Below are 23,029 nucleotides of genomic sequence, written 5' to 3' on the forward strand. Positions count from 1 at the left end.
GCTCCCTGCGTGTAAGGGAAAGGGTGAGCGCATCGCCAAGGACGGGCACAGACACACGGAGCGCCGTTCGGGTTAAGGCAGGCGGAGAACTCAACGCACCCAGCGGGAAGCGCTGCCCCATCCTACACCTGGGGCTGTACGATGGGCTCCGTGCCCGCCCATCAAACCAACGCCGGGCTTCGGGGCGCACAGCGAGAGCCGTCGGTGCCAATAAAAGCCCGAGGAAGCGCAGGGTTCACCGACGGTTTATTGCAGCCGCCGCCGCGCTCCGTCCGCGCGTCACATGTTGGCTCTCTCCCGCTGCAGCCGGGAGTTGTAGGCGCGAGAAACCGCGTTCCAGGCGTCCATGTAGCGGTCCATGCACATGGCGATGCACTTCTGCGGCACGCGGAGCAGTGAGCGGGGGGAGCCCCGGGAGCCGCAGCACCGCCCCGCAGCGCCCCCCCGACCCGCTCACCTGCTCCGAGTTGTCCAGCGCTCCGCCGGGCTTCCCGATGCACTTCCGAAAGCATTTATCCGTCATACGCTGCGGAGAGAGCCGTCAGCAGCCCGGCGCCCCCCCGGCCCGCCCCCCTCCCCCTCCGCCGCGTGCTCCCGCGGCTCCGTCCCCCGCCGGTCCGGACCTGCAGCAGCTCCTGCGCGTTGGCCACGGCGATCTGCACCTTCACCTGCTCCATGATGAGCCCCGGGTCCAGCTTGCCCCCCCCGCCGGCCCCGGAGCCGAAATCGGAACCGAAGTCGGAGCCGAAGCCGCCCTCCATGGTCGCAGTCCCGGCGGGGCGGCAGCGCAATGGCCGCCGACGAACTACGGCTCCCGGCGCGCCCCGCGCGGCCCCGCGCGGAACGACGGCTGCGGCGCGCCCCCGCCCGTCAGACCCGCAGCCGTGCGCGTCCCCGCGGCGGGAGCGCGGCGCAGAGCCGGGCGGGCACCGCGGGGCGGACGCAGCGCGGCGTTCGGTCCGCGCGTCCCCGAGCGCTGCCGTATCCCTGCGGGGCGGCGCACGGAGCGGTGCTGCACGGCTCAGCTGCGCGCAGCGGGTGCTCTGTGCTCGGATTTCACGTCCGTTGCTTTGGAAGTTGCTCGGTACGGCCTAACGAGCAATGGGAGTTTGGCAGATCGGGGGAAAACAGCTCGAGGTCGGCCAGAAGTCACCGTGCTGGAGCAGATGATGGAAAAGTGGGGATAAAGTAAGTGGGTGTACGACCACCTTATATAGAGCCGTATGGTGCCCAGGGGGATGTTAGCATACGTTAATGAGTACTTGGGAAAGAATGAGTGTGTGTGTCTGTAGTGCATATGCATGTCTTAAGTGTTTACAGGTAGAACTGTGAGTGCACGGCCGGTTTGTCGCATCGCCCATTATGTGCTGTGAGGAGCAAAGGATTGCTGCATTGGAACGCCACATTGGGGTTAAAGCGTTTCCTTCCCGGATTTTGGCTGATGCCACACCTCACACAGCTCCCATCAGCTCGCACTGAAGATGTGGTGGGTGCCCAGGGTGCAGGATGAAAGAGACGGGTTGTGATAGTGGAAGATTGCACTGCTGCTTATCCCAGGAACAGTGCACTCGGCTCAGGGAGCAGCACAGCACAGCACAGCACAGCACAGCACAGCACAGCACAGCACAGCCAGGCAGGGCGGGGGGAGGTGATGGACACAGCTCAGCATAGAATCACAGCATGGCCTGGGTTGAAAAGACCCACAGTGCTCATCCCGTTCCACCCCCCTGCTATGTGCAGGGTCACCAACCAGCAGCCCAGGCTGCCCAGAGCCACATCCAGCCTGGCCTTGAATGCCTCGAGGGATGGGGCATCCACAGCCTCCTTGGGCAGCCTGTTCAGTGCGTCACCACCCTTTGGGTGAAGATCTTCCTCCTCATATCCAACCTAAACCTCCCGTCTTCATTTAAAACCATTCCCCCTTGTCCTATCACTATCCACCCTCATAAACAGCCGTTCCCCCTCCTGTTTATACGCTCCCTTCAAGTATTGGAAGGCCACAATGAGGCCTCCCCACAGCCTTCTCATTTCCAAGCTAAACAAGCCCAGTTCCCTCAACCTTCAGTCCTGGCAGATGTGGGGAGGAGTCTGACCGCCAGTGAAGACCGAGGCAAAGCTCTTATTGAGCACCTCAGCTTTTTCCATGTCTGAGGAAGTTCTCCGTTCTCATTTATCAGAGGGGGAACGCTCCTTGATCTGTCTCCTGCTTATGTGTACCTGTAGAACCCCTCCTTGTTATTTTGCACATCCCTCGCCAAGTTCAGCTCTATCTGTGCCTTGGCTTTCCCGAAATTCTTTCTACACACGCAGAAAACATCCTTATATTCATCCCAGGATACACAACCCTACTTGCACTTCCTGTACATCTCTCTTTTCCCTCACTTTAAGCTGCAGGTCTGTCCTTAGCCTTGAGGGTTGCCCGCCTCCTCTGCTCAATTACTTCTGCTTTGCGGGATGGAGAAATGGGGCTCTTCAGCCTGGAGGAGTCTCTGATGAGAGCTTATAGTGGCCTTCCAGGGCCTCACTGGGGCACGCAGGAATCATGGAATTGCTCACTGTCACCAGTGAGAAGAGACCAGCCCTGCTCTCACTGCAACCACCTTCCAGGTATTGGAAGAGAGCATTAAGGTCTCCCCTCAGCCTCCTTTTCCCCAGACCAAACAGCCCCAGTTCCTTCAGCCTTTCCTCATAGGCCATATCCTCCAAGCCCTTCTCCAGCCTTGTTGCCCTTCTTTGGACCTGCTCCAGCACCTCCATGGCCTTTCCGTACTGAGGTGCCCAAAACTGAACACAGCACTCGAGGTGAGGCCTCACCAGGGCCGAGCACAGGGCAGGATGACTTCCCTGGTCCTGCTCACCACTCCATTCCTGATCCAAGCCAGGATGCTGTTGGCCTTCTTGGCCACCTGGGCACACTGCTGGCTCATGTTCAGCCAACTGTCCATCAGCACACCGAGGTCCCTTTCCATCAGGCAGCTTTCCAGCCACTCCTCCCCAAACACGTTGGGTTGCCTGGGGTTGTGACCAGAATGCAGGACCTGGCATTTGGCCCTACTGAAACTCAAAGTTTACCTTGGCCCATCGCTCTAGTCTATCCACGTCCCTCTGCAGTGCCTTTCTCTGCTCCTGCTGTGCAGGCTCTTTGCAGTGCTAAGGACAGCATTTTCCCCATAGAACTGCCCACACAGAATTTAAAGGAAAGTATTCATTGGTTCATGGTTCACCCTGAACACCTCACGTGATCCCACTGAACCCCTTTAGAAGTGTGGACAGTGATCCTCTGTCTCGTGGATACCAGAAGGTCCTCCCCTGGGACAGAGTGACTGCACAGCCCTCTGCATTGGTTCAAAAAAAAAAGGAAACAAATAAAATGCAAAACATTTATTTGAGTGTGTTGTACAAAAAGTTTCCAGTCTTAAAATGTATATTACAAATCATTGAAAAAGACAAGACGTTTGGCATGCATATTCTAAAAAGAAAGAAATAAAAATAAAACCACAACATTTTGAAATGGTAAAGTCTAGATCATCATGCGGTTTTCATGAGCTCCATGGAACACTTCCATCCTTTTGTGTTTGTGTTCCAATCTGTACACTTGCTCACAATTCCTTCTTTTAAATAAAATGTGAGCCTTCTGAAAATGGGTTGGCAGCAGCTGAGTGCAGGCAGTGACACTGCCCAGAGCTAACTACAAGGTGATGCAAAACCAAATCCACAATTCAATCACATCACCACCATCGTTACGAACAGAGCTGAACGGAGAAGTTACTGTTCTGCCCAAATGTAAAGTGTTTTGGCTCGCCCTTGCTTAGAACAGCTTATTGCTCATGATTTTAGTGTGATGAACATCTGGGCAGCTGAGATACACAGCAGCATTTACCTCACAAAGGATCATCACTTTGTTAACAGCCAACAGGAAAACGTGGGTCCAATACGACACTTTCTTCCTGAACTCCGTGTCGATTTGCTGCTCGTGCGGTTTTGAACGGAGTCTTTTGACATGAAGAGTCCCATTCACTCTCTAGACCTTAGCATTTCAAGAAAGGCATTATGCTTACAAATGATAATTGCATGTAAATATGATTTTGTATAAAAAAAACAAACACTTAAATTATTTTAAAGTGGTTTAAAGCTAAGCACATTGAAGGGCAATTAAAAATTCTGTTTCCCAGGCCATTTTAGACATTGGACAAATGACAACCTCTCATTTGTCTTGCTGGTCAGCTAAAACAATGATTCAAAAATGCAATCACTATCTCACCTTCCACTCACTGGTTTACAACAAAGCTTCGTCCCCTGCTTGCACAGGGCTCAGGGTTTGGACCCAACAGTGGCAATGAAATCCAGTATGGAATATGGATATGCCTTTGTTTAGAGAGAAGATTTTAAAAAGAAAATAGAGAATGAATGGCTTAAGGAAGGGAGAGAAGTGGCTACAAGGCTTACAACACAGAGCATTGGCAAACAGCATCACAATCTTAATACACACAAAAGAAAAAGATTCTCAAATGTTCTGGGGTGTAAAGAGGATTTCTAGGAGCCTCTTCCAACCATCCCCTGCTCAGGTTGCAGCTAAAAGGCCTTCATGCAGGATTACAAAGAAAAAGGGTGCATAAAAAACACTACGATCCCTAAACTCAACATGAGGTGTCCTGTTGCTCGAGGATAAATGTGCACATGAAGGGAATCTCCTTTCACAGTATGCTCTGCTTCGCACTGCAATACGGTTTTGGTGACTAACAAGAGCTGCAGACCAGCTCATCTGGCTTTTCCATTACAGTCCATGGGAAGCAGATGTTTGTTTTCTTCCTGAGACTATTGATTCCTGCTACAAACACAAACAGTGCCAGCTAGCGGCTATCTAACAGCAGAAGGGATCAATGTATGATCAGTGTATCAGCTGCTGGTTCTGTCAGGGCCTGAAGCAGCCCATGCACACAGACTACGAGCTAAAGGTGTGCAGCAACAAAGGAATCACAGCCACTCCATTGCTTGGAACAAGTCACTGCAACACAACAGCTAAAGCAACAAAGACAGAAGTGGGTGCGATGGGGCTTTCCCCACATCTACACAGTTAAAAGATCAGCTTAACTATTTTTCTGTAGTTATGCTGTTATTCCTTCCCCGTCTCCCCCAGTGTAAGTTATTCAGGGCTCATTTGCACTGTTTCACCCAGAATAAAGCTGTTAGCTTGTTCTTCTGTATGGGGAGTTACTCTCAAACACTCTGACATGAACTACACTGATTAACTTCTCCCATCAGAGAAGCCTTAAAATCATTTTTCCTGACAAGTCCACTGCACGTCCCCTTCAAGCTCCACTCCTGGTATCAGACAGCAGAGCAGAAATGCTGACTATCCTCCAAATCCCTGAGAGCTGGTTCACCTACAGGACTACACAGAAAAGGAGAGCAACGTGGCACTGGATTTTAGGTGAAGAGAACATTTCAATTATCGTGAAAATGAAAAGAGAAAATCCTTGATGAAGAGAAAAAGCAGCAGCAATGCTTTTTGGTTCAGTAAAGCAAAAGAAAACCTTCCAGTATGGAGCACCAATTTAAAGTTATGCTGAAGCTCAGCATCAAAAGCAAGAGGAAGGAACTTTGTCTGAAGAAGACAGACACAAAGAAAACAAGTGGAATACAGTAGTTTGTCTGTGTCTTGTGATTTACAGTGAGGAATTATTCTCAAACTGTAAGCAGCCTTTTAGAAAGCACTGTGAATTACCAACACTTAGCCTGCTGAATTAAGCTTCCCCCACATCACTGCTTTCTGTGAGCACCTCTATATGTGAAAAAAGAAAAGAAAGTGTTTCCAAACTTACAGGAAACAGCTCCAAATCCAAGGAGAAATTCTGCATGCTGTCATTGAGGGGTGTAAGATAAAACACTGCCCTGTAAGGCTGAGGTGACACATCTCCCATACAGTAGCTATTAAGAAATCAGTGGCTCAGGTAGCAAGAGGTTCTCCCTCATTCAAGCTGCCTTTCTGCCCATTCTTTACAGAAAAAGAAAAAAATATATAAATCACAAGAAAAAAAAAGCACATTCATTTCTTTAGTATTTAAGATCACAGAGCAATCATATTTACAGGAAAATCCTCAAGAAAAATAAGCAATCTGAAAACTGGCCAATGTGAAAAGAAAATAAATACAGGGAAAAACTGCAAAAAGCTCTCAAACATTGTGTGAGTGTGGTACAGAAGCTGTGGGTCAGAAAGGGAAATGCTGCCCAGTGGTTGGAAGGTGCACTGTGAAAATACTTTTACACTGATTGCATCCATTTGTATAACAACAAATTTAGAAAAGGCAATTGGTTAACAGTATGTCTGAGAAACATAATTTCATTAGATACACTTTACAGAGAGAGAGAGACATGATTTACTACATATTTCACCTTCTACTCAAGCAGAGTGGGAAAATTACACTTGAAAAATGGCCAACGATACCCACGGAGTGACCCCTTCAGCCCAAACAGCCAAATCTCCCCACTGCTTTTTGTAACGCACCGCCTGCTGAACTAACACATAATCAGAATTATGCTCATTGACTTCAGTAATTAAATCATCCCACCCGAACAGAGAAAAGTAGCGTCTTGAATTTATTTTTAGATGGCAAAAAATACACACCTAAGCTTAGAAATCTCACTTCTGTTCCCACCCTGCTTGCACTGCATAGCCATCAGTCAAAGCCACTAAAATGACCTCCTAGGTTACATCTGTCAGTCATAATATTGTTCAGAGAACACAATGTCCAAAAGCCACCGAAAACATCCAAACCTCGCTGCTTGTTTGATGAGTCTCAACTACTCAAATGACAGGGTCAGAGCTCAAGAGTGCAGGTAACAACAGCATTCTGTGCTGTCAGCAAACAGCATCCAAACTAAGAACTAGTGGAAAAACTATTTGCTTGACAGTAGCCAATGCATTCTTTGGAGCAGTCAAATATTCTTCCTAGTGTTGAAGATGCACTGCTATCTGAATGCTGACCTTAGGAGAGCCACAGCTATCTCCACAGAAGTGCAGCAGAAGAAACCTTAAGCCAAAGGGACACTGTCAGATACCAAAGTCATCATCCTGAAATAAAAACCATCTGCTACTGATACAAAGCATTCTTTATAAAAAAAAGGCTGTTCACGTTACTCACTGTTACTCTGAGGATCTGAATACTGCAAAGTAATGCTTCTGTCCACATCAACAGCAGTTCCTTATAACTCTCAAAAATGTCACTCAGCTATTTCTGAACTACTCTGCAGATGCTGCTTAATGTGTCTGACAATGACCCTCTGAATATAAGACAAGTATGGACAAGCTGCATCTAGGTCTGATTAAACAAAACAAAACAAAAATCAACATTTACACAGGATAACCTTTAAAACCCCAAATATTTATCAATGCCAGAAGTAAAAATATTTTCAACATTAAAATCTTAGTCATTCTGTTCAATGCTGAATATGTCAAAATCATTAAATCATGATGCTTAACATCATAAATACTATACATCACAACTTGCATTCACAATTTAACGAGATCTCATTTGTTACAATGTCAAAATCCTTTGAGAACACAATGATTAGAAGTCTGTTTTTGACACTCCCATACATCTTCAGACAGCAGAAGCCATCGCTCTCCGTCTTGTGAAATAATGACACGGAGCCACAGCACTGACAGGATTCAGATGATGATCATCAGGCTGTCAAATCCTAGAGTAGGACAGAAATCCACAGTCCTGAGCCAAGACCTGGCTAAAAGGCAGCTACCCTTATTACTTACATTGGTGGAGAAGCACTTCTAATGAATTTGGGGCATAATTTTTCCAAGCTGGGCACCCACAAGATCCTATCATTTCTTAAAGGATAGAGAAATGTTATCACCAATCTCTCCCAAGGCCCTGCAGGTAAACATCCCTTCTTAAACTTTGTTGTGTTTTTTAAGTTATCCTGCTTATACATGCACAAAGCACAGGTTTACCATACACTCAAGGAGTCTCGTCCCATTTTTAGCTAATAATTTCTTTTCTGCTGCAGGTTTGTGCATAAGACTTTAAACTCTGTATAGGGAAAAAAATCATTCCAATACAGTGTTTCAACAAAGAGAGAGAAATTAAGAAATCTATTAAAAATTCTGGCAGTTTTGTTCAGTAAAGGTTTTTTTTTTTTTAGATTTTTTTTTATATAAAAATGTACCAAGGAGTAACCATCAAAGAAATCAGATGATACGTATAAAAATAGTTTTCAGTGGCTCTGGAGGAAAAAAAAAATAGCAAAAATAAAAGGAAATAAATGGAAAAAATAGCAAGTAATAGTTTCTTTCTTTTTCTTTCTTCACATCACTAAGCATCCTCGAGAAGTTGTTCTGGGATCCCCCTAAAATCAGAAAGACACGGTGTTAGCTATTTTCTTACTGGTTCTTGGTATTTTAACACTAGACTCTGGTTATCCCCGTTGCTAACAGCACCTTCCTCCTAGTTCAGCTGTATTCAGGGAGCACTGCAGCTACACACATGAAGCACATTCCACCTCAGCCTGTGCACAGGAGTAAGATGCTGCTACTTTGGCTTCTGTGGTCTTCTGTGATGGGCTGAGTGGTTCATGTCCACACATTCAACACTGACAGAAATGGCAGATGAAAATCCTAACACCACTGGCTTCTTAACAGGAATCCCATTCCTTTATTTCACGTCTTTGCTTTCAAGTGATCTATGCTGCAAAGGTACTTCTTGGAGGGGCAAGAATTATTTATGTTTCAGTTGCTTTATACTTCAAATGCGCTGCTAAATGCAAAAGACGTCTGCACAACTCAACTGCAAGCCTGCAGAGAATTAGTTCTTGAAAAGAGCTACTTATGGCCACTGTGTCAAAGAACCAAGCACTCAGGTTTGAAATAAACTATTTCCTAGTTTCCTATTACCTGTATAAAGCACATTTCTCCTTTTCATTCTGCCAACAGCTGGTTAGTTTAGTTACTGTACAGTACTTCACTGAGAGTTACAGGAACACAGGAGTGGTGTTATAAAGGAAAACCAAGCTTATTTGAAATATGTACATACTACCAGAAAATAAACTGAAACTTGAAACAACAGAAGCACTCTCCATCTCTTGGTTCTTAATGGTCCTGTTTCTCAATGGTTATATTCTGTTCACAGTAGGAATGCCACAGATACCTTTCTTTTTCAGAGAAAGCAATGCTGGAATGGAGAATAGCAGTCCAGCAATTACTGACTGGTAAAATTACTGACTCATCTTACCAACTCCAAATATTGCTTAAGTCACTGTAGTGTTCTAAACCTGATCTACAGTGTGCCTCCACAGATACCCAGCATCCAAACTGGTATTAGGCACTGCCTGAGCTGTACAGTTACTGATTCAAGCAGCAATTCCTAGAACATTCCTTCTGCATGCTGTAGCAATGCTGCATGGCTGCAAGGTGTTCTGGCATCATCTTCTGCAAGCGCCCATTGTGAAACAGACCAAGAAACTCAGTACTAGCAAAAACTGAAGGGAAACCCATTATCTCCTGGCTGATTATTCAAACCAGCCAAAAGCAAATTAAAAATGTGGTCTATATCTTATTACCTGTTGGTTGAAAAGGTCCTCCTCTCCAAAGTCTGCTTCATCCTCTTCCTCTTCGTTCTCTCGCACGACAACTGACTTAGTAACAGTTCTCACTGCAACCTCCTATACAAAAGGAAAGAGAAGATGACTGATGGTCTATATGCATCTCTGAATTTTTGCTGTATCATCAGTATAGCAATCCCACTAATGTTTGGAGGGTATAAATCAATTTGCCCCATGATCACAGTTAGCTGTAAAAGCAAATACTTAAGATCCTGCAAACCACAAAAACATTCCTCGTTCCAGCTATCAAAAGGCTCTGTCACGTAACATAGCTTCAGGAGTTTTCTTTCTTTACCAGGTGTTTGAGAAGAAGCAGGTGCTTGTTAGTTTGACAAGCTCACAGCAGACTGGTCCAGGAGCTCTCCAAGATCTATTATAATGTCAGAAACTGAAGTTTCTCTGTATGATTACAATGTATTAAGAACTCTCATTCTTCCTGCTATATGTTTTGTATCTATTGTATATGTCAATTATCAGGAAAGTCTTCCTAATCAGGCACTAAAAATAATTTTAAAACATCAGGAAGCTTCCTTTATTACTAAGCTATTTTTGAATACTTCTTAGTAACAAGAAATTCTTCTGTGCGCTTGCAGCCTTGAAATTGCAGATGTAAATTTCTACTTGTGGAATAAGCCACCCTGAGCAAGGAAACAACAGGTAGCCACAGCAGGAAGGGACACGGATCCAAAGTATGTTCAGACAGTATTTTAACCAGTTCTCCAATTTCAATTCTAAGTCAGACAGCTTTCTGTTGGTACAAATGACCCTCCTACCTTGTCCTGTGCTGCCGTTCCTGCACAAAGTGCTTCCACAGAATTGCCAGCAAGAAAGGCAGCATGAACACTGATACAACTGGTCTGGTTCACCTTCCTATATCTACTGGACCACTGGGATAATGGCACATTTATGAGTAACAGCCAAAGCATGATCCTCCCTAGCATAAGCAGGGATAGTTTAAAAAAAAAAATCATCTGTTGGCAGATGTGGGACACAGAGGAACCGAATGGAAACATCTGCTGTACTTCCAACAATGAAAAGACAACTCTTTTCCTACCTCTCCATCAGAGTTCACGAGGTATGTGCGGATATTTCCTCCGGTGCCCCAGCTGCCTTGATTCTTCCACACAAGAACAGAAGGGGGGCTGTGAGATACACCTGCATCTGCACCCCAGATCTAGTGAGAAAGACATTCAGTAATCAGCTATGTGTGCACATTTCATTTCTAAATACACCAAACCTTCTAATTCTCCCACTTTTCTCTCCTTATCAGTTTTGTTTCCAAATCCAGTGGTAGATTTACTTTACATTTATTTACATCAGTACTTGTAGGAAGACATTACTCTCAGTCTGCAACAAAAATTATCACTAGCCATAGCAAGAGGAAAGAAATCTAACACTGCAGTCATCAGTTCTGAACACAATTGCTCCCACCACAGCCTCAATGACTAGAGGAGGGACATAAAATGCAGCTTGTATGTACAAATTTCATCTCTGATACGTATCTGAGCAGTTGATACTTAGGTAGAAATAACTGCAACTGATTAAAGGAAAGCCATTTTTCAATTCTGTTGCAGACTGAATGTCAAACAAAATTGCAAAAAAGCAGTTGTTCTACTATAGTTAAGACTGAGAATGTCAAGTATTAAACTTAATGCGAGTCTACCACACTAAATAAGTGTTCCTATTTCAGGGGTAGAGCAGGATTAAGTCTTCCAAACCTCAACAAAGGTGTTTGAAAAAAGAAAATAAACAATCTTTGCCTCCTCCCCACCAAAACTTTTTTTCAGCTAACTGGCGTTAAATATTGAAGTTCTAACACAGAAGTTCAACTTTCTTTTGCCTTTCCATAACTGAAATCCTACTCCTCTAAAACAAGATCCACAAGTCCAAAAGTTACACACCTGATCAGGCCACACCAAATGTCAGATTTACAGCTGCCACAACATCAACAAAAGAACATTGCTGACACACAAGATATGACTTACTGTTACAGTCTGCCCAGCCCTGAGGACATACTTCGGAGTAAATTTGTAAGCAATTTCTTCTCCATCTCCAATTTGTCTTTTCAGTCTCCAGTTACCCAAAGATTGATCCTAATGAGGAGAGTTGAAAGGTTATTTATTTAGGGTGAGCTAACAGGCATCAAACATCTTGCTAGGTCTCTTTATTACATTTATTTATGTCGTTGTTAGACATTTGCAGCCTAACTCGAGAATACTTTTCCATGCCCAATGCTTGTGTTAAGGTCATTCAGCAAGAACTTAAGAAGTAACGTTTCACACAAAAAAAGTTCTGCTAGAGCCAGCGAGGCCATTCCCAGAAGCACAGTACCAGCATATGTGATTTGACATTCAGGACTATGGTCTCAACCTGCAACAAACATCACACCTGCAGCTAGCACTGCACAATATTCACCTTTCAAATGCCACTTAACTTTTGCAGGATGACATACCTTGAAAGATGCTATTTCTCTCAAGTGATTTGTGCTCAACAGACAGTGCAACATTTCAATTTAGCTCCTCCTCCTTATGCAGGAGCTCTGCTGACACTCACCTTCTCCGAGTTGTTCTTCAGTTGAACGTATTTTCCCTCCAGGTCTATCTCTTCAATGCTGATACTTCCTGTAGCTGAAGCTTGCTGGGACATTTGGAAGCTACTGCTGCTACTGCTGCCACTGATACTCCCAGTGCCAATTCCACTTGTTCCACTGCCTGAGAGCTCCTCTGCCTCAATCCGTCGTCTCTTGCCTCGGGAAGAGCGGACAAGTGAAGTACTGCTACTGCTGCTGCTGGAGGTAGCCCGAGAGACGGTAACACGGGATGAGGGGCTCGGAGAGAGCTTCAACCTGAAAACGATTAATCAAATATTCTAATCAAATGGAATAAAATTAAAAAATTTTTCTAGTTCATCCACAGAACAACACACAAAGCAATAACGGTACAATGCACTCGGTAACTAGACTGTAACATCCTTCACTGTGTCTGTCAGTGGGGATGCATAGAAAGGAAAAGGTCTATCCAGGATGACTATGACATGAAATGTAGTGATGGTGAGAACAGCACAGACCGCCTCATCCTCTGCTCCAGTACTTGTATTACTAAACACACTATTCTTGTGCCTGATCACTTAAAAACAGGAAAAGACGTAAACAAAAAAGAGGAGTGAATGTCAAGCTCAGAATGACATATCCCACTGCACTTCGACACCATTATGAAAACCAAAGCATAAGACAGACATTTAGGTGAGAACACTTTTAAATGTTCTATGCATGTTAAGGGTTACATGCAGCACATCACAGTGTGAAGACAACGTGACTTCAGTGAAACAAAATCTGGGCATTTCTGTTAAAATGGTACAAAACATAAGCAGCAGAAATGAAAATAACATTAGTCCTAAGAAAACCATGTGGAGCTCATGCTTACCTTTCCTCCTCTCCTTCCAGGAGTTTTCGGTAAGCGCTGATTTCCATGTCTAGTGCTAATTTCACATCAAGCAGTTCCTGGTATTCGGTAAGCTGCAGCTGCATCTGGTCCCTCATTTCTGTCATCTCCCTCTCCTTGGCATCAAGCATCTTCCTAAATTTATCCCGTTCACCAGCCATCGTTTCCTCCAACTCACGAATGCGATCTTCAGCTGCACTAGCCTAGGGACAACAGAAAATCCAGTTGGCATTCATGTGGATGCAATACAGAAATCACTTCCATCCCACCAGAATCACAGAATGGCTTGGGTTGGAAAGGACCCTAAAGACCATCCTGACCATCCCTGCCATGGTTTGGGTTGGCCATTCTTGGCCTGTCTTTGCAGGTCCCTTTGGATGGCGTCCCTTCCTTCTGTCACATCAATTGCATCACTGAGTTTGGTGTCATCAGCAAACTTAGTGAAGGTACACTCAATTCCATTGTCTAGGTCCTTGATAAAGATGCTGAAGACCAAGGTAGACCCCTGTAGGACACCACTCATCACGAGGCTCTGCCGGGCCATAGAGCCACTGACCACAACGCTCTGGCTGCGATCACCTTTATCCACTGAATATTCAGTCCAACCTTCAAATCCATAGCTCTACAACTCAGATAAGAACGTGGTGCAGGACTGCATCAAAGGCCTAATGGAAGTCCAGGGAGAAGACATTTGTTGTCTTCCCTTATCAACTGATGTCATCACTCCTTCACAGAAGGCCATCAGGTTGGTCAGGCCCGATCTATCCTTGGTGAAGCCCTGCTTGCTGTTTCAGTATCAACTCCTCATCTTGCATGGGTCTTAACATAACTTCCAAGAGGATTTAATTCCACGATCTCCCCTGGCACAGACATGAGGTTTTTTTACCCTTCTTAAAAATGGGAGTGATTTCCCTTTTTCCAGTCACCAGGGACTTCACCAAACGGCCATGATTTTTTGGATATGATGGACAGTGGCTTGGCAACCTCATCAGCCAGTTTTTTCAGGATTCTGAGATACATGTCATCAGGCCCCACAGACTTGTACATGTTCAATTTCATCAGGTTGTCTAGAACTTGCTCTTTGCTTACGGGAAGAGGGATTTCACTCCCAACTGCCCCCTAAAGGTTCAAGGAGGCACAAGATGTGGGAAGCTTGACTGGCAGTGAAGATTGATGCAAAGAACTGAATATCTCAGTCTGCTGAAGCCAGTTCTCCCTTCCCATTTATTAGAGGGGGTCTGCTCTCCTTGGCCTCTCTTTTCTAACAAGTGTACACATAGAACTCCTTGTTACTCTTTGTATCCCTTGCCAAGTCCAGTTTCACCTTGGCTTTACCGATTCCATCTCTGCACATCTGGACAGCATCTCTGCTCTCTTCCCAGGCCATCCACCCCGAGTATTTCCTTCTTACCCCTCAGTTTGACCAGCAGGTCCTAGCTCAGCTGTGCCAGTTTCCAGTCTCCCCTGGCTAATTTCTTACATGTACAGATGGAGAACTCTTGTACTCTAACAAAGCGGCCTGAAAGATTTACCAACTCTGTTCTGTTCCTTTTGTCTCCAGGGACAGATCCCAAGGGATCTCTTCCACTAATTCCTTAAACAACTGGATTTTCACTCTTCTAAAGTTCAGGATCCTGACTTTACTCTTTGCCAGGCCTCATAATGGAGGAGTCACTGACCCTGGAGATGTTCAAGAAACATTTAGATGTTGTACTGAGCATTATGGTTTAGTGGGAAATACTGGAGATAGGAAGACAGTTGGACTGGATGATCTCAGAGGTCTTTTCCAACCTTGGTGATTCTGTGATTTGAAGACCACAAAGACAACAACCAATTCTCTCCGTAAAATGCAGAAAATAGGAGAGGACAGAAATGTGAATACATTCAAACATTACAGTACTTTATATTAGAAATGAGAGCAAATTTAGTGCCTTTTACCTGTTTCTGAAGGCCAGAAAGTTGGTAGCTGAGAGATTCTATTCTCATGCGAGCCTCCTTCAACTCTTCCCGAGCTGCACCAGCAGCTTTGTCATTCTGGTCAGAGGCCAGGATGGCATTCTCCAACTGGAAGACAAGTGTTACACAAGTCACTTGCACTGAGTTAGACATCTCGTAAATATACTTTCAGTATGGAATATAAGCTTTCTCATCTTAAATAATTTTAAATGGAAATCTAGTAAGTTTATGAACATCAAGGATATACTCTAAGGAACAAGAGCACGTATTTAAGTTCTATTCTTATAGGATTATACTAGCAGCCTTATAAAACTTAGGTTTATGTTATCACACTATCTGCCTGTTTGATGTCAGAATGATCACATACACGCCACCAATTTCATGTCCTGGTCTAACAGTTCTCTGGATGCCCAGAGAGCAAGCTGAATAAAACATTTCATTAGTGTCACATCTCAGCTGGCCAGTACCAACTTACTGATTCCCTTAGTAAGGGGAAGATCCTGATGCTTAGTCTTTCATGGATTCTTCAGGCAGGATTATATTACATTGAAAGTTTCATCAAGGTAGCTGGAAAATGCATGTTTTTCATGCTCTGCAGCTTAAGTTCAACTATCTACTACTACACACACCACAGAATCCACATAGGAACCAAACTGCTCCAACTCTAAGAACAGTTTCAGGCAGAACATTTTTCTTAAACACACAGCAAAAAGCTTCAAGAAATCAATATTTGTCAACCACATTGCTCACGGAGTTCTAAATAAGGAAGAACATACACTGAGCTTTTGCCAAGATCAACTTATCCTGGAGAAGCTTGGCAGACACTTCATCTGCTTCCATATCATATTCTCCAGCAGCCCAAGATCTCTCTGATGAGGGTATTACCCTGAACAGAGACACCAACTTTACCCAGAAACACACAGCTAAGCTAAGCCTGTCTTCCCAATCTCCTTCTTGCTTCAACTTCATCCATAACAACCACCATCTTTTTTTTTTTTTTCGGGGGGGAGAGGGGGGACACGACAAGAACCTTAATTTGTTCATCCCCTGTTCAAATCTTGTCATTTTTCCTTCTCTATCTACTTTGCAAACTGTTTTCTCTACAAAGGATATACTTTGGATACGTCATTCTAAGTATCCGGTTGTTCCTAACCTCCTCGAATAATGCCAAGGTTGCTAAGTTCTTCATTTTGCTTTTTATTAGCTATTACTTATTTTGTTGCTGCCCTAAGAGAGAGTTAAGTATTTTTTGGATCAATGTTTCTCAATCTGCAAATCAAAGAATTCTTAAGAGAATCTCAAAGTCGAGGATGTGGGAAAACAATGTCAGCAGCACCATAATTTCTCCACCACAAGAGAATGAGAAGTGGCTATAATTACTGGTAAGTATTTTCATAACCAGAAAACTGACACCTACTTTGTTCTTTCAGGTGGGGTAATAATATAAAAAAGACATACTTGTAGTCAGCTACTTCCAAACTACTTCCACCACACTGCCAGCTAAACTAACAGGGATTTGCTAACTCAGGATTTGCATAGGCAGGTAAAACAAGAATGCCTACGTTTTAAGTTCAAGGAGCATTCTTGAATCAAATTAAGCCTCACTATGTTCACACTTTCAAATTATATACCAGTTTTTAACACCAAGGCTTGACAAAAAAGCATCCACTATCTTGTCTGATTTCCCCACTACCAGCCCCAATGAAACCACAACTGCATTAAAACAACCAAATCACAGAAAAAAAAAAAAAAAAAAACACTATTGCATCAGTTATTTTGTGACATCCCCCATTCCCACTCTGTACTCAGGGAGCAGTAGTTCCACATGTTCTGCTGGCTGGTGCTATTCCTAGCTGTTACCTCGGGCTATAGCCTCATTGTAAATGCACCTGCGCCACCTGTACAGGAGGAAACACTTGGACATCATCACAAAACTTGTTCACATTATTACTACTTGTCTCCTTAAAGACAGCAGGACTGATGGGAATGGTTCTACCTCCCTGACTGGACTTCTTGCCCACCAGAAGGGGAGTGCAGCAGTTACCTTAGCCTGATAGGTCTGCTCTAGCTCCATTTTGTACAGCTTGACTTGCTCATCATGCTGATTTCGCAGGTCCTCCAGGGCCTGAGCCATTTTGTTTTCATACTCCTGCTGCCGACTGGTGTCCACTTCAACCAAACGATGCTCATGTCGTTTTCTTGTCTCTCTTATCTCCTACACAGAAAAAAAGAGGACTAAGTCTGACACTGAGGCTAACAGTACAAGCAATTTCATTTAGATGAGTATTAATTATTTTAGTGCTAATTATTTAGTATTTAGGAATTACAGTACTGCAGTCTAGAAGTTACTGCATATATTAAAAGATTCAAGTTACCTTTCTCATTCTGTAAAAAACAATACTAAAAGGTGAGCAAACATGAGAATTGGCTTACAAATATTCACATAGACTTTAAGTACGGAGATATTTTGTGCTACAGTAACCAAGAGAGGGGTGAGTTTTCTACATGGCAAAGAGATTTTCCACATGCTGCACCACAAACCTTTTATTTCTCAACATACATGCCTACAATAGCAGGCAGTCTATAAGGAGTCAGACAAAAATCAACATATTTGGCTACCATTATGTATACTGAAAATAAACACCATACAGAAAAACTGCATCTTCAAATTTCACTCAGACATACACAGATCACTTTTTGTCTATATATTCTATGATCTCCGCTAATTAGCTTTCAATAACATTAGTAATAAAGAAGCAACCCAAACAAATCCTCTATGCTATTGCTCTGAAAACAGCTTTTTTTCTGGTCAGTTTGTGCAGATAAAATGCTCTTTTTCTGGTGAATGATGAGATCTCTGTGCCTGTAACACTGGACCTAAAGTACTGAAGTGAGATTTACTCATGCACTTATTCCTCTGAGCCCTGCAGAGATCTGTCCAGGCCTGAATATGTGGTATGAGAAAGAATTCATTTCTGCCTTCAGGGTAAGGCAAACACTACAGGAGCGGCTGTAAACTCTGTCAGGAGGCCTGAAGGTAGCAGTGTGGTTATGAGATGGAATAGAGAGCAAGAGAAGTAAGGTTTACTTCCCATGCCTAAACTAAAGTTGCAGCAGACTAACAAAAATTCAGGGCCACTTTAAATGAGTTGTTTTGCAGAAAGTTCTCAAGGAGCAAAAAATTACTTTAATGGCCTACAACCAAGGAAGGATTTTTCACTTGCAGTTACACACAACAGCCCAACTGCTTCATGGCATGGAGGTGAGACAATGATCATAGCTCAGGATGTCTTGCTTCTTTACCCTATTCCAATACCAGTCCTTAGTCACACAGCCTTGCCTAACCCCTCCATCCAGTTTGCGCACTCATTTTATTCCATGGTAAAACAGAACACAGCCATTAAACTGGCAAATATTCAACTCAACAAAACAGCCAAAATACTTTCTCATTAATCATGCTGAAAGACTTTGGTGCATGGTCAGCCAAACATCACACAGGTGAGACAAAGGGCAGGAGTCTGAAGCACCTGCTCAGCAGCCACTAATTGAACAAGCTTGTGCTGCTGAAGAATCAAAAGTCATAGCTGGTTTTCATGAGACAGAATAAACTGACCTCACACTTTCCTACTGGTGCAAGTGGCCATGCTTCCTTTTCCCATTCCTCCTAATTCCCATATGTGCATTCCCACTGTTTACAAAAACTCTGGTCCTTCTTTACCCCCAGCAAAAAGCAGTTTTTGGTATACTGTTCTCAGCAACAGGAACAGGTTACAGTCAGGTCTAACAGTCATCACAGCTGGTGCAAACAAGGGGCAGGGCCATGCAGTCTGTGTAAAGAGAGGGAATAAGACTTTCCCTTTCACACAGAAGCAAGTTGTTAAGTTAACCCGCTGAACAATAATACCCTTGTCAGTTGGCTTTTATGCCAGTTCTGCCATTGATCTGCTATGCAATTCTTACAAAACCTTTAAATTCAGCTGATTCACAACAAGGATAAAATAATATTGATTTTCACCACTTGGCCTCATTAGAAATTGTTTATGGTCAGTCTGAATAAGAACTACATAAACTTCAGAACATAATGAGATTACTAGGTTGGTAATACCTCCTCAAACACATTCTTCCTGAAATCCAGATCCTCCTGCAAACTCTGGCACCGATTCTCCAGGTCCACACGCATAAGTGTCTCCTTCTCCAACTGCTTCTTAGCCACAGCATGACCATCTTCAGCCTGGTAGAAAATTGTAAAGATAAAGATTTAATTTTGACTGGATCTCTTTTTTCCATCCACAAGCCCTTCACAACCTTCAAGTGACATCTTTGAATCAATAACACACAACAATACATCTCATCTGAAGCTATTACAAAAGAAAAGAAAAAGGAAAAAAGAAAAAAGCATGTGTGAGCATGTATGAATACTTAGAAAAGCTTTTGTGATTCTATCCCACTTATATAAAACACAGGATTATTTCAATGTAGTTTGATAATTAAAATAAAGATTATTAACTTCTCAAGGATGTATTGCATATTCTTCCCTTTCTTGGCAGCACAGCTCCTCTGGATACTTCATCATAAACGTAGAATTACACAGGATGTTACAAGGTGAACATTAAGTAACCAGGAACACATAAATCTTTATACTATCAACATTTCTAACACATCTTAATACTTTGCTTGTTTTACAGCAATCTCCTAATTTATTTCCACATCCAAGAGGGGCAGGGAAAGGTTAAGCAGAAGGGAGCTGAAGCAATGATGATCAGACAAACTAACAGCAAAAAATCCCAACAAATTTCACAAGGAGTAACCTTTGTTGTGCTAAAGCAAGGAAGCACTTGCTGCAGTACCTTAGCAAGTTGGGCACGCAGATCAGCCACCTCTGCCTCCAGGCTGCGTTTCTCATTCAGGACAGTATTGAGTTCTGCTTCGCTTCTATGGAAGAGTACTTCAAGATCCTTAATGCGACCTTGAGCAACAGACAAATCTGCATCTTTCTTTTTGTAGCTGAAACAAACAAAAGTTACCTATATTTACACATCAGTGCACACACATCTGGAGAATACCTTCATTACAATTACAGATGTTTTGGTACTATACAATCATTGTACCAGTAGGTGGCTCCACAGTAATCTGCAACCACAGCTAATTAAAATAATTATAAACCTGGTACAAATTCAGTTTTAGAACAATGTTCTGTATATGTATTGCCCAGTTAGCAGGTACAATACTGGATGGCAAGGGCAAAAATAATCCTGCCTGCTGTTTGTGGTATAAAGACCATTTTCTTATCTCATAGAGGAAACAGTTGGCCTAGAGCCCCCAAGGAGCAGAGCACATGGATCTCTCACAGAGGCCCACAGGCAGTCCCTTCTCTGCTGGTCCCAGACCAGTGTGTCCCCTTCAGTTCCTTCCAAGAACTATGAATCCCTTCATACAGAGGAGAGCCTAGCCCAGGGAAGTGCTCTCCTGTGAAAGAGGATGATGATAACAAATCACTTCCCTTCCACGATGAAGAGACATAACATTCTGAGTCTACAGCCATGACACTACTAGGCTCCCTTTAGGTACTGCTGACAAAGGGCAGCTCCTGAGTACTAAAATAGTCAACAAGGTGTGCCGTGTCCCAGAACCTCCCAAAGCCTGGGAGCTTCTCACTCATCCCACTGGCCTTATATCTCCTTTGTCTTTCCAGGCTGTTCTCGCTCCTAAGGTAGACAAACAATCACTATATAACTTCAAACATGTAAAAAGTACCTCTAAAAAGCACTCTATCTCAAACTTGGCTATAAGACAACGAGGACTTTTTATTTCATATCCCAAAGCCTTTTGGAGCTGATTTTTTTTGGTCTACTGTCTATTTGACAATTGTCCATTGTCTAAACAATAGCTTGGGATGCTTCTTGTTGTCCTATTATCCTAAGTACAAAAAATCAAGAAAATGTTAGATCAGCATCATACATGGCAGATAAGTAAAAAGAAACAAAACGACCAAAGTATCTGACAGGGCATCCAAAATCCCAGAAGAATAATCTGTACTCATGGAGAACAATGGGTGACAACAGCTGTCATTATCTGAACGAGCTGCATAAACATGGCAGAAAGATAACAGCATTAACGCTTGCTCTGAAGTCCTTTACGCTGACAGGAAAACCATGTTCTCTCTATACCATAATCTGTCACAAACCCTCGTGTATCAGTCAACGTCTTGCTGCTTCCCAACCCTATAGGAATTGGGTCTAAGCCTGTGGCGAGCTTGAAAGGGACACTGAGGCAATTGCAGCAAACACAGCATTACATATCACCCTCCTCTTCCTTTAAGCACAAAGCACCAAAGCTTGGCAGGTGAGCAGGAGAGTGGGCAGGGAGGACTTCATCACTAACTGCATGTCAAGGCACCCTGTGCAAACAGATTTTCAAGAACTGCATCTGAAGTTGGGCCATGTCCCAGGCATAACTTTCCATATGTACTATACTAGGCATAGCAAGAGTACTCCAAGTATATCTCAGGAGACTGAAAACAATCTGGTAAAAGAAACTTCTGAGCCAAGAAATAATTAAATTCTATTATGAACCAAGATAACAGAAAATCTGGCATACTTTCCTCATATTTAGTGTATCTCAGAACACCACGAACGTTTGAAAGAGGCTGGTAGAATTACCCTTTCAAGTCCCTAAAGTGACTGATAAGGGACAACTCAACCACCCAAACACAGGGCAAGGGAGATGATCCAAAGGAAAGCAGCAGTAGCAACATTTCAACTGCACAATGTTCTACAACAAGGTATTTATAAAATCTCTCAGTAATAGCAAAGGCCTAAAAAACAGACACCAAATTGCAGTGATTCTCACTAGCTGGGAAGTCAGGATAACTGGCAAGAATGCCTTAATCAAAACATAGAAGCATGCAACTTGCAAAACAGGGTGCAAGAGCCAAATTCCCACAGTTACTGCTGCTGTTCACTTCTGCAAATTGCTTTAAAACCCAATCAGGCAGAGCATTTGCTGCCTCCAGAACAGAGACCCTGATGGCTGTCTCAAGTGCCACACAAGACAAAACATTTAACCACACAGCTACGTGCATGTGTGGTGTGCATGTGTGTGAGACCAGGACAGAAGGAGGCACAACTGATTGTTTTAGCATCAACATGTGTGAACAGCCCATCAACCTGCAGTTTATTCATCTTCTATCTACAAATAGATCTGCATATATACTAGCTGTATATAAAAAGCCCATAATATATCATGTAAGATTGTCCTTACCTTTTATTGAACTCCTCAAGTTCAGCCCTCAGTTTTCCTATTTCGATCTGTAACCTCGCTCTCTCTTTGGCTGTTTCATCCAGAACTCTTCGAGCATCAGCCAGTTCAGACTCATAGAGGTTCTTGATGCCACTGACCTAAAGGGGAAAAAAGTGTGTTCAGACATGAAAACATTCCAAAGCCTAAGCATCAGTAAACTGAGTTTTGCAGGTTTCACTCCGCTTTCTTCAGAAAAGAGCGTATGATATGACTTCTGTTGTTGAAGTGTACTAAATATTGACCATTTTCAATTAATATGCACCTATGTGCATATGTGCTGTGATCTACTGTGACCCAGTCCTGAAGACAACACTGAAGATCTATTCCCAGCATAACATAACAAAAAATGTTTGAAGTGTGGGCGTCTTCCAAAGGGAGAGACTGAAGCAGGGCAGCACACCCTGCACACAGACCTTGAACTATTCACTCCCATTCCTGAGACCATTGCTTTGGGCGTTTTTTTTAAGCAGTAAAGTCATTTAAAAACAAACCAGGACAAACATTTTCTGGAATCCAAACGGAAGCCTCAATCAATTCTGCTCCTCCTGTACTATAAAGCAAAAGAAGAATCTGAAATGAGATGAACTACAGAGACCTTCAGAGACATGCTTCTACTCTTGTTCTCTACCTCAGATGATATGGATCTGCAGACCTCTCCCTGTCCCAGCTCAGAAAAAAAGATAAGATAATCAACCATTCAGACTGCAACAAGGCACCTCAAA

The 23,029-nt window shown here is 43.5% G+C and overlaps 2 protein-coding genes across 3 annotated transcripts in view; both read right to left on the bottom strand.

Annotated features, from left to right (window-relative positions):
- Nucleotides 1-229: 229 nt before the first annotated feature.
- Nucleotides 230-816, bottom strand: TIMM13 (translocase of inner mitochondrial membrane 13). The gene is made up of 3 exons (NM_001302195.2): nucleotides 624-816; nucleotides 458-526; nucleotides 230-378 (listed from the first exon to the last, which is right to left on the bottom strand). Exons 1-3 carry the CDS (start codon nucleotides 759-761, stop codon nucleotides 280-282), a joined length of 306 nt encoding a protein of 101 aa, NP_001289124.1. The 5' UTR covers nucleotides 762-816; the 3' UTR covers nucleotides 230-279.
- A 2,550-nt stretch (nucleotides 817-3,366) lies between these two features.
- LMNB2 (lamin B2) overlaps nucleotides 3,367-23,029 on the bottom strand; it is a 30,343-nt gene continuing 10,680 nt past the window's right edge. For both annotated transcript variants that reach the window (NM_205285.2, XM_046904543.1), the window contains exons 2-12: nucleotides 22,269-22,405; nucleotides 19,856-20,012; nucleotides 19,114-19,239; nucleotides 17,053-17,223; nucleotides 14,991-15,116; nucleotides 13,035-13,255; nucleotides 12,166-12,457; nucleotides 11,598-11,705; nucleotides 10,667-10,786; nucleotides 9,571-9,672; nucleotides 3,367-8,361 (exon numbers count right to left, since the gene is read on the bottom strand). In NM_205285.2, coding sequence (NP_990616.2) covers nucleotides 8,320-8,361; nucleotides 9,571-9,672; nucleotides 10,667-10,786; nucleotides 11,598-11,705; nucleotides 12,166-12,457; nucleotides 13,035-13,255; nucleotides 14,991-15,116; nucleotides 17,053-17,223; nucleotides 19,114-19,239; nucleotides 19,856-20,012; nucleotides 22,269-22,405 — 1,602 coding nt within the window. In that variant the 3' untranslated portion in view covers nucleotides 3,367-8,319. The remainder of the gene's footprint in view (nucleotides 8,362-9,570; nucleotides 9,673-10,666; nucleotides 10,787-11,597; nucleotides 11,706-12,165; nucleotides 12,458-13,034; nucleotides 13,256-14,990; nucleotides 15,117-17,052; nucleotides 17,224-19,113; nucleotides 19,240-19,855; nucleotides 20,013-22,268; nucleotides 22,406-23,029) is intronic.

Source organism: Gallus gallus, chromosome 28, assembly GCF_016699485.2.
Source record: "Gallus gallus isolate bGalGal1 chromosome 28, bGalGal1.mat.broiler.GRCg7b, whole genome shotgun sequence".
In the NCBI taxonomy this organism is placed as follows: domain Eukaryota; kingdom Metazoa; phylum Chordata; class Aves; order Galliformes; family Phasianidae; genus Gallus; species Gallus gallus.

Excerpts from the sequence above, each read along its gene's own strand:
- TIMM13 (NM_001302195.2), bottom strand. The coding sequence starts at position 761 with ATGGAGGGCGGCTTCGGCTCCGACTTCGGTTCCGATTTCGGCTCCGGG. Across the intron at positions 527-623 it reads ACGCGCAGGAGCTGCTGCAG|CGTATGACGGATAAATGCTT; the intron begins GTCCGGACCGGC and ends CTCTCTCCGCAG. Across the intron at positions 379-457 it reads CGCTGGACAACTCGGAGCAG|AAGTGCATCGCCATGTGCAT; the intron begins GTGAGCGGGTCG and ends CGCGTGCCGCAG.